Source organism: Trichechus manatus, unplaced genomic scaffold, assembly GCF_000243295.1.
Source record: "Trichechus manatus latirostris isolate Lorelei unplaced genomic scaffold, TriManLat1.0 scaffold00008, whole genome shotgun sequence".
Lineage (NCBI taxonomy): Eukaryota > Metazoa > Chordata > Mammalia > Sirenia > Trichechidae > Trichechus > Trichechus manatus.
This window is the reverse complement of record NW_004443944.1, coordinates 19697847-19708721: the sequence shown is the minus strand read 5'-3', so window position 1 is coordinate 19708721 and position 10875 is coordinate 19697847. Positions and strand designations below refer to the sequence as shown.

Sequence of the window (10875 nt, the reverse complement as noted above, 5' to 3'; positions counted from 1 at the left end):
GTTAACCAATGTCATAAAACAGTATGTGTACTACTGTTTCATGAGAAACTATTTGTTCTGTAAGCCTTCACCTGAAGTACAATAAAATAAAAAAAAAAGAATTGCCAAAGTAAGATTATAAAACTTGTAATATATTTTGAGTGCTGATTTGGGTATGTTAACACTTCTTACACATAAAAGTGCAATGCAATGTAATGTTCTAACAGGACCTGTACCTGTTGCTGTCCGGTCAATTCCGACTCATAGTGACCCTGCAGGACAGAGTAGAACTGTGCCACAGAGTTTCCAAGGAGCACCTGGTCGATTCGAACTGCCGACCTTTTGGTTAGCAGCCGTAGCACCTGGGTTTCCTTTAACAGGACAGAGACATCCAGCGGTATGACAGGTTTTCTTTCAGTGTCTGCGACTCATTTGGAGATAATCTCAAAAAGCTCAATGTGAGGCCCTCTAGGAAATGTGAAAGGGGCCCTGGTGGTGCAATGGTTAAGCATTCGGCTGCTAACCAAAAGGTTGTCAGTTCGAACCAACCCAGTGACTCTGTGAGAGAGACTTGGCGGTCTGCTTCCAGAAGTTTACGGCCAAGAAAACCCTATGGGGCAGTTCTACTCTGTTACACGGGATCACTATGAGTTGAAATAGACTCAGTGGCACCCAACAACAAGAAATGTGAGGCCTGAACCAAACATCCCTCCTGACCTGCCATGAGATATTATTACCTCCATTTTACCAATGGGGAAACCGAGGCACAGAGAGGTTAAGTGACTTGGTCAAGGTTACATAGCTAGTGTTATTGGGATTCTGATCCAAGTCTGTGTGACTCCAAAGTTTGTGTTTTAACCTCCAACACAACAGTGATTTTCAAATGATAGGTTGAGACCCATTAGAGTTATAAGGCTGGTCACTAGCAAAAAAAAAGAAAAGAAAGGAAAAAGGAAACTAATAGAAGAGTATACGAGAAAATATTGGAGTATATTTTATTATACACGATAAGGTTAAATATTGTTTCATAAAACTATTGTTCCAATTATGCACATATGTGCATGTGCCCCCGTGTGTGTGTGCGCGTGCGTGCGTGTGTGTGCGTGCATGTGTGTTTGTGCACTGGGTAACAATATAAAATGTATTCCTTATGGTTTGTTGCAGTCAAAAAAGTTTGATAAAGATTATATTACAATATTATGCCTCCAGCCCCCTCGTCCTGGGGTAGGAAGACAGCCCCTGGGAAGACTTTACCCAATGCACCATCCTGAGCCAAGTCCGGGAGCCCCAAGGAACTGAGTCCTCCTCATAGCCTTCCCATCTGTCTTCGCATCCTCCCACCCGCTGGGCTGTGCCATCCACACCTGTGGCAGCATCAACGTGTGGGGCAGCACTTGGCGTCGGGCAGTGTATCTGGTCTGCAACTACGCCATTAAGTTAAGTGCCAGCACTCGGCAAGGAACGTCCTGAGAGTGGAGGGGGTGGGTGTGTTTGTGGATCCTGAGGCAGAATGAGCAGGATGCAAAGAAAAGAAAGATACACACTTTGTAGTTAAATAAGTAGATATCATAGGTGTTCGTAGTTAAATAAGTAGATATCATAGATGCACACATGCACACATGCACACACGCACACATTATAAGTACATGCCATATATAAAATTCCCCACCGTGTTTCAGAGACGCCACTCCTTCCTCAATTTTAAGTAAACTCAATACCACAGAATTTGGTGGCTTTATAGAGTCCATTAGTGATCCTTTTTCTTCACCCAAGTTCCAGAATCAACTGGGCGACAGACAGAGGAGCCTGGGAGATGGCTAGCCAGACTCACTCATGAAGCCAATACAGAGAGTGGCGCTTAGGTCCACCAGCCAAGTGAGCTTGCAAGTATTTCACTGCTGAATTGGACCTACCCAACCAGTGACAGGAAACCCTGGTGGCATAGTGGTTAAGTGCTACGGCTGCTAGCCAAAATGTTGGCAATCTGAATCCACCAGGTGCTCCTTGGAAACTCTGTGGGGCAGTTCTGCTCTGTCCTGTAGGGTCACTATGACTCTGTCCTATAGGGTCGCTCTGAGTCGGAATCAACTCGACAGCAACGGGTTTGGGTTTTTTGGTTTTTATCCTGTGACAGACAACACTGAACGACAACAGGCTTCTTCTTGCAAGTGCAGAGCCAGCCCCTCTAGGCTTAAGGCAAGAGATAGAGAAACGGAGAACACACGCACCCCCGCTGCAGGCAGGCTGATCCCAAAGGGAAGAAAGGGAAAGCATGCTCAGCTCCTTCTCCCAGCTTCTCCAATCAGGTAACTGCAGAGTAGAAAGAGGCTAGGAGTGGTCCTCCAATACATGTCCCTTGGAAACATGGAGGAAGGGGAATGGAAGTTCCCATCCAATGTACCAAACCAAAAACCAATCCTGTTGCCATGGAGTCCATTCCGACTCATAGCGACCCCGTAGGACAGAGTGGAACTGCCCCAAAGGGTTTCCAAGGCCGTAATCTTTAAGGAAGCAGACTGCCACATCTTGCTCCCTTGGAGTGGCTGGTGGTTTCAAGCTGCCGACTTTTCCGTCAGCAGCCTAGCGCTTACAAACTCACAAATGCTCCTGAGTACAAATTCCAAGTGATATTTGGAATTTCAGAGTCACGCAGTAATAAGCACCCTTTATTCTCACATAGCTCTTCCGCATTTACAAAATATTTTCATTTTATTATCTCAATGAAGAGATGAAAGATGGCAAGAAGGAAGGAGAGAGGAAAGGGAGGGACCCTGGGAAAATATTTTTCCAGATTAAGAACCTGTAGCTCAGAGAGGTTAAGTCATTTACAAAAGTTACACAGCCAATAAGAAGTAAGGCTGAACAAAAAAAAAAGAAGTAAAGCTGTTTCAAACCCAAGTTTTTGATTCTAAGTCCTATACTCTGTCTATTATGCTGTTGTAGTGTGCCGTCAAGTCGATTCCAACTCGTAGCAACCCTATATGACAGATTGGAACTGTCCCGTAGGATTTCCTAGGCTGTAAATCTTTATGGGAGCAGATCTCCAGGTCTTTTCTTTCATGGAGCAGCTGGTGGGTTCAAACCATTTCTGTTAGCAGCCAAGTGCTTAACTGTTTTGCCACCAGGACTCCTTCTGTCTACTATCCCCAAAACCAAACCCACTGCCCATTGAGTCGATTCTGACTCATAGCGACCCTATAGGACAGAGCAGAACCGCCCCATAGGGTTTCCAAGACTGTAAATCTTTAAGGAAGCTGACTGCGACATCTTTCTCCTGTGGAGTGGCTGGTGGGTTCAAATCACTGACCTTTAGGTTACCACTTAACCACTGTGCTTCCAGGACTCCTTTCTGTCTACTATACCATCCTGATACTCTGGAAGTCATTGGTTTACAGCAGCCTGAACACCAATTCTCAAGCTAATTATCAGTCAGATGGTAGTATCTATAGATGAAGTATCACATTTTAGCCCAGCTTTATCAGACACACAAAAACTACAACAAAACAAATTCTATGACAAACAACTCAAGAGACTGTTCTCATTTGTTTGTTAATATATTGAATTTTTGAAGCATTGGGTAGTAACAGTATCATTGCTAAGATTTTAGGCTCTGGAGTCAAGACTGCCTGAATTCCAATCTATGATTTAGTTATTTAGCTCCTCTATGCCTCAGTTTTGTTTCTTCATCTGCAAAATGGGAATAAAACAGTACCTATTTATGGGATTGTTGAGAGAATTGAGATAACACAGGTAATGCCTGTAGGCTCACAGTAAGAGCAGAATACTTGTTGATTCTTATTACCAGATCTGAGTTTCGTTCCCAGCTCTACCACTCAAATACTGGGGGCTTTGAATAAGTCATTGTATCTCTACAGGCCTCAGTCTCATCATTTAAAATAGGGTTAATACTACCTGGCTCATAAAGTTGTAAGGATTAAAATATGACGATTTCCCCACAGTGATCGCCAAATAAATGCTAGCCATGGTTATAATTAGGTTATAAATTCTTTGAGGGTGGGAAATAAACCCTATTCACCCCCATATCCTTCTACTGCAATGATTTCCACCCTTCTTTTAGAAATTAAAATATTTTGTTTTCAGTAAAAGTTTACACAGCAAATTAGGATCCCACTTAACAATTTCTACACAATTTGTTCAGTGACACAGGTTACATTTTTCACAATGTGTCAGCTTTCTCATTATTTCCGTTCTGCTTGTTCCGTTTCCAATAATCTAGTTTCCCTGGCCTCTTGCTTTCTAGCCTTTGCTTTTGAGTAAATGTTGACGATTTGACTCATATAGATGATTTTTTAAAGGAGCACAGTACTCACAGATGATATTGTTTGCTTTATGAGTCAATCTGTTATTTAGCTAAAAGATGACCTCATGGAATAGTTTTGGTTCAAGGTTTAAAGAGTATCTCAGGACAATAGTCTTTGGGAGTCCTCTAGTCTCAACTGGTCCAGTAAATCAGTACTTTTTAAGAATTTGAGTTCTGTTTCACATTTTGCTCACCTTCTATCAGGATCCTGTATTGTGTTTCTGATCGGAACAGTTGGTAGTGGTAGCCGGGCACCATCTTGTTCATCTGGTCTCAGGGTAAATGAGGTTGTGTAGTCCTGTGGACTAGTTTCCTCTCTGAGTCTTTGGTTTCCTTCTTCCTCTTTTACTCCAAAACTCGTAGAGACTTTAACCCTTTGTTTTTTAAAGCAGTAGAACTTTTCCCCAAGTGATTAAATTAAACAAAAGAGATACTTTGATTCTATCACCCCAGATGTCTCCCCCACCCATTCTCCCTGCCCACAGATTTCCAGGAGCACCTTTTGAAAACTGTTGACCACAGATTCTGATGCTCAATAGATGCTCTGGAAGTATTTGTTGAAAGAATGAATGTATGACTGAATGAATAAATGAATCCTATTATGAAACCAGAAGTACATGCTTTTGTGACCATTTTGGTCGACTTCAATATCATAGTCATGAAGTATCACTTTTGGAGGAAAAGCATTCTATCCTACCGACAAGGAATGTCCATTTAAGGTGTGAGGAAATACAGCACTGGGACTGGCAAAGACAACTGACACTGCAAGCCAGCGAAGAGATTAACTAGACAGAACCCAGGAAGAGCTGAGAGAATGATTTTAGGCCTTGAGAGGGCAAAGAAGGAGAAGAAGAGAGAAATCTGAGGGCTGGGATGGGGAAGAGGATTGTGGGAAGATGAAGTGTGAAAGCTGGATTCATGTGCTTCGAGAGCAGTTCGGAATGCCTGACTGAAAGCTAGAGATGTGATTCTATAAGCCCACAGGCCAAATCTGGCCCACTGTCTGTTTTTGTAAATAAAGTTTTATTGGAATACAGCAGCACCCATTTGTTTATAATTATATATGGCTGCTTTCACATACAACAGTAGAGTTGAGTAGTTGCAACAGAGACTGTTTCAGGTCTAAAATATTTACTATCTGGCCCTTATCAGAAAATTTTGCCAACTCCTGCAGAGGCAATGGGAAGCCACTAAAAGTTCTTGAGCAGGAGAGGGATGTGATGAAGGTGGTGTTCTTTTGGGGGGTTAATTCAGCAGCAGGTAGGATGGAGTCGGGATAAGGCCATTGATGAAATGGACTGTAGTGATTATGACAAGTCTTGATGGTTATGTTCCCCCATGACTGAATTATACTCACCATCCAGTTATTCCAGCTCTCATTTTCACAGTGTTCTTGTAAGTTATAAAGTGTTTTCTTATCAGGCATTTCCCATAATTTTCACAGACACTATTTATTTTATTCAGAGGATAAAAACAAGTCTTAAGAAATGATGTGGTGACTGGCGACCCCGGAAGACATGGCCCCCAGACTCTCTGTTAGCCCAAAACTGAAACCATTCCTGAGGCCAGCTCTTCAGACAAAGATTGGACTGGACTATGGGACATAAAATGATACTCGTGAAGAGTGTGCTTCTTAGCTCAAGTAAATACAAGAGACTAAATGGGCAGCTCCTATCTGGAGGTGAGATGAGAAGGCAGAGAGGGTCAGGAGCTGGTCGAATGGACACAGGAAATCAGGGGTGGAAAGGAGGAGTGTGCTGTCACAGCATAGGGAGAGCAACTATGGTCACAAAACAACGTATGCATAAATTTTTGTAGGAGAGACTAACTTGAATTGTAAACTTTCACTTAAAACACAACAATAAAAAATTAAATTAAAAAAAGGAAAAAAGAAAAGAAAAGAGGTGGTTTATTCTCTGTTACCCAGCTAGCAGATGGTGGCAGAATGAGGAACTAGAACTCAGACCTGCCTGACTGCACGGATGGGTGGGGGAATATAAAAATCAACACTTATTCGCCAGCACTGTGCTGGATGCGGCGTCCCTGGGTGGTGCAAATGGTTAAGCACACAACTTCTAAGCAAAAGGTCGGTGGTTTAAACACACCCAGAGGTACCTCGGAGAAAAGGCCTAGTGATCTGCTTCCAAAGGATCACAGTCTTTAAAACCCTGTGGAATGCGGTTTTACTCTGCCACACCTGAGGTCGCCATGAGTCAGAATCAACTCAATGGTATCTAGTTGGTTAAGGCTAAGTGCCTCCATATATGGCTCCATTTGATCTTCGATGCCTCCTTGTGAGAGAGGGGTCTTCTTTTGGTTTTACAGTTGAAGAAACCAAGGCTTACAGAAGTGATTTGCCCAAGGTCACACAGCCAGTCAGTGGCACTGTGAGATTTGGGAACCCCAGCCTGTGTGAAGGTTGTACACATGGTAACTGTACTCTGTCCCCCAACCCTGTGTCCCTGGGGCCTTGTCTCTTCCAGGGGCAACTGGATCTGGGAGGGACCATACAAGATGGGGAGGCCGTGTTCCGCCTGCCCCTCCAGTTACAGAGGCAGCTGCAGTAGCAACATGTGCTTCTTTGGCCTCAAATCCAACAAGCTCCTGTGATTCTGAATTTTCCCTGGGCTCTGGCGGGCCTCCATCTGGGCCTGAACCTCCAAGAGTCACTCCTCAAAGATACGGCCAAGAAATTATTTTTTAAAAAGGGCTTGAGTACGGCTCACCCATTGATCTGAATTTTCCAGTTTGGATTCCATCTCCTGAATGTCCAGGCATGTGCCAGAAGAAACAGACCTCCTTGCTCTCCTTCTTTCCTCATTTCCATCTTTCTATTCTCTGCCCTCCAGAAAGGAGACTTGCAACTTTAATTGACTCAGTGCTTAGGAGGCCAAGGCTGGGTGGAGCAGTGGTGGCTCGTTAGTTTTCTGATTCTCAAGCTTAAATCCCAAAAGACTGTCCAGCCAGTGAAAGGCATTTGTTAAATAAGCTTTAGCCTGAAACCTTCATTCATTCAATGACAGCCAACCAGCGGCTGGGCAGCCTCTGAAGATCCATGCTCTGTTGCCTCCCAGAGTTGGGAACATTTTAGCTCCAAACTTTTAAAAATTATTGAAATTAGCATGTGGAACCCCTCCCCCAATTGCATGTCACTGGAGCCACCAAAGAGTCCAAACAACAACAACGAAAAGAAAACCAGTTGCCATCAAGTCAGTTCTGACTCACGGCCATCCTATGTGTGTCAGAGTCGAACTGCTCCATAGGGTTTTGATAGCTGGGACCTTTCAGAAGCAGATCACCAGGACTTTCTTCCAAGGCATCTCTGGGTGGGTTTGAACTACCAACCTTTTGGTTAGTAGCCAAACGCTCAACCATTTGCACCACTCCAGGACTCCTCCACAGGCTCCAGGCCCCCCTTATTACAGATGGGTATACCAAGGCTCAGCAACAGGATGAGACTTACTCCAAGCGGCACAGCTTGTTTGTGATGGCGCCCAGATGGGAGCTAGGGCTTGGAGATGCTCTTTGTTCTGCCTGACTCTTCTCTCTGAGCTTCAGGACTGAGAGGCCAAAACCAAAGTTGCCTCAGGGGGTGCTCTTTCTGGGTTTTTTTCTGTTTCCACATCACTCTGCTTCTCTGACTTGTTCTTTCTTTTTATCTGCTTCTCTGCTCTATCCTTCTTTATTTTTCTTAGTCTTTGTATAAGCAAGACTGAAGAAGAATTGATGCCTTTGAATTATGGAGTAGGCAAAGAATATTGAACATACCACGGACTGTCAGAAGAACAAACAAATCTGTTTGGGAAGAAGTACAGCCAGAATGCTCCTTAGAAGCAAAGATGATGAGACTTCATCTCAAGTACTTTGATATGTTATCAGGAGGGACCAGTCCCTGGAGAAGGACATCATGCTTGGTGAAGGAGAGGGTCAGCAAAAAGAGGAAGACCCTCAATGAGATGAACTGACACAGTAGCTGCAATGATGGGCTCAAGCATAACGATTGTGAGGATGGCGCAGGACATCGTTTTTTTTTTCTGTAGCTACGCGTCGGAACCGACTGGACAGCACCTAACAACAACAGTCTTTGTATCCGTGTCTGATTTCTCTCTCTCTACTTCTGTTTTTCCTACAGAATCTCATTCTCATTCCCACAGACAGTTTCCTCCCTCCACCCTACTCTACCCCACCCCAAGATCATAACACACAAAAGTCCTTTTGTCTCCAGAGATAGTAAAATCTCCTCCCTCAGACCTTGCCCTTCAGCGGGCCCCTCCCCGTTCCTGCCTGGAGGAGAAAGCTCCAAAGACCTGCATGGAGAACAGCTCCCACCCCAACACAGTCCCTAAATTTTCCGGGATGGAGTGAGTTTTCTCCCTTCTTGGTCCTTCCCATCCAGGCTATGGCCTGTGCATGTCATCCCACCCACAATAAAGTCCTTTGAGAGAGCGGATGCAATTGTTCTTCCTGGTACCCCCACCCCCAGCCCCCAGGAGGGTCAAGAGAGGAGGGAAGGGAATTGGGTGGGAGCAGATGGAATGAGGGGAAAACCAGTTCAAGAGGAAGACCAGGGGAGGGGACTAACAGCTCCTCCATCTCTACTATGTGCCAGACACAATGGATGGATCAATGTATGTGTGCATGGGTGTGGGTTATTATTCCATTTTGCAGATGAGAAAAATGAGGCTTAGGGAGAGTGTCAGTTTCCAAACACTGGAAATGAGTGAATGAGGGAAACGAAGACCCCGATCTTTCTTACTTTTTGAGGGGGAGGAGATGGTTATTAAAATGTCCTTTCTTTTATAAAACAATGGTGATAGTGTTAGCTATTTAAAAAATTATTGTCCTTATATTGGGGGGAGGGGAGTTTGACAACCTATACCAATTTCCCAAAATGTTCTTGGAAATTTATATGACATATGACCCACTGGATTAAGTGACATGCATACAGTCACAGCGCTAATAAGGAGCAGACACATAGTTTAAATTCGGTTTTATCTGACTCCAAAGACTGCACTCTTTTTACTGCCCCAGGCTGCTTCCTATATCACAAGTATCAAGATAATAACAACCATTCTTAATGTCATTGAATTATCACAGCCATCCTAAATGAGAGGTACCGTTTCTACCCTCAGTTTACAGATGTAAAAACTGAGCCTTGGAAGATTTAGGAAGTAGTCCAAGGTCAAGCAGGTGGAGGAAGCTGGATTTGAATCTGCTCTGTCTAACTAAAAAGCCCAATGGCTTAACCCTCTTACTCTGCTGCCTCTCAGCGACTGAGCAAAGGTGGAGACAATTAAGCAAAAATTGCCATCGTAGAGTGGGAATCCCATATAACCTACTGGGTTCCTCGTTTCTAATAAACCAAAAAAACAAAACAAAAACCCCAAAGCCATTGCCCTGCCTATGGACATTGTAGACTTCGGGGGTGAAGATCTGGGGGGAAGGGATTGTACTTGGTATCCTGGCTTAAGCTGCAACTTGGCCCAACTAAGAAGTTCCAACTGAAGGGAGACGTGCTGCAAGAAGTCTGTTTCTTTCTCTGTGTAACAACAACAATGAACGTCTGTAGCCTTTTATACTTTTCTAAGGCCTTCATATCCCAGTCAACTCATTTGCTCATTCATTCAACAATCGAGAGAGTTAAGAGCATATTGGAGTCAGACTGTCTAGGTACAAATTTAACTAAGCGGCGTGTGTCCTTGGTAAGTTACCTTGAGCTCTCTGTGCTTCAGTCTCCTCAATTGTAAATGGGGGTACTAATAGCATCCACCCCACAGAGCTGTTGAAAAGATTAAATGAATGAATACATAAAAAGCACTCAGAACAGTGCCTGGTACCTAATAAGTGCTGTAAAACTATAAGCTCTGAGTACAGCAGCCATTAATAAAGACCCCAAAACCAAACCAAACCTATTGCAGTTGAGTCCATTCTGACTCATAGCAACCCTACAGGACAGAGTAGAATTGCCCCATAAGGTTTCCAAGGAGCAGCTGGTGTATTGGAACTGCCGACCTTTTGGTTAGCAGCGAAGCTCTTAACCATTTTGCCACCAGGGATCCTGATATAGACCAGAGCTGGGCAAATATGGCTCAGGAGTCAAGGGCCAGCCATCTGTTTTTGTAAATAAAGTTTTATTGGAACATAGCCATGCTCATTCATTTACATCTTGTCTGCAGCAGCTTTCACACTACAATGGAAAAGTTGAATAGTTGCAATAGAGACTGGAGGGCTCCCAAAGTCTGAAATATTTACTATCTGGTCCTTTACAGGAAGAGTTTCCAATCCCTGAGATATGTAATGTTCCTGAATTATTGGAGTTTATAATTCTAGTGGGGCAGTCAGGCATTAAACAGAAAACGAACACAAAAATTTTTATTAGAATAGAACTAAGTGTCACCTGGGAGAAGAACAGGGAATTGCAAGAGTGCAGTCTAACCCGGAATGAGTGGTCAGGAAGGTCTTGCTGTAGACAGATGCTTTTTGATGAGGTAGAGAAGCTAGTCAGACTTTATTATGGATTGAATTGTGTCCCCTGAAGATATATGTTGTAAATCTTAACCCCTATACCTGTGGTT

General features: G+C 43.7%; 1 protein-coding gene across 1 annotated transcript in view; it reads left to right on the top strand.

Moving 5' to 3' along the window:
• The window catches only part of R3HDML (R3H domain containing like), a 15273-nt gene extending 8363 nt beyond the window's left edge, over positions 1-6910 (top strand). Inside the window, 2 exon segments of the mRNA XM_004370568.1 lie at positions 1302-1415; positions 6784-6910. Coding sequence (XP_004370625.1) covers positions 1302-1415; positions 6784-6910 — 241 coding nt within the window.
• Positions 6911-10875: the final 3965 nt, after the last annotated feature.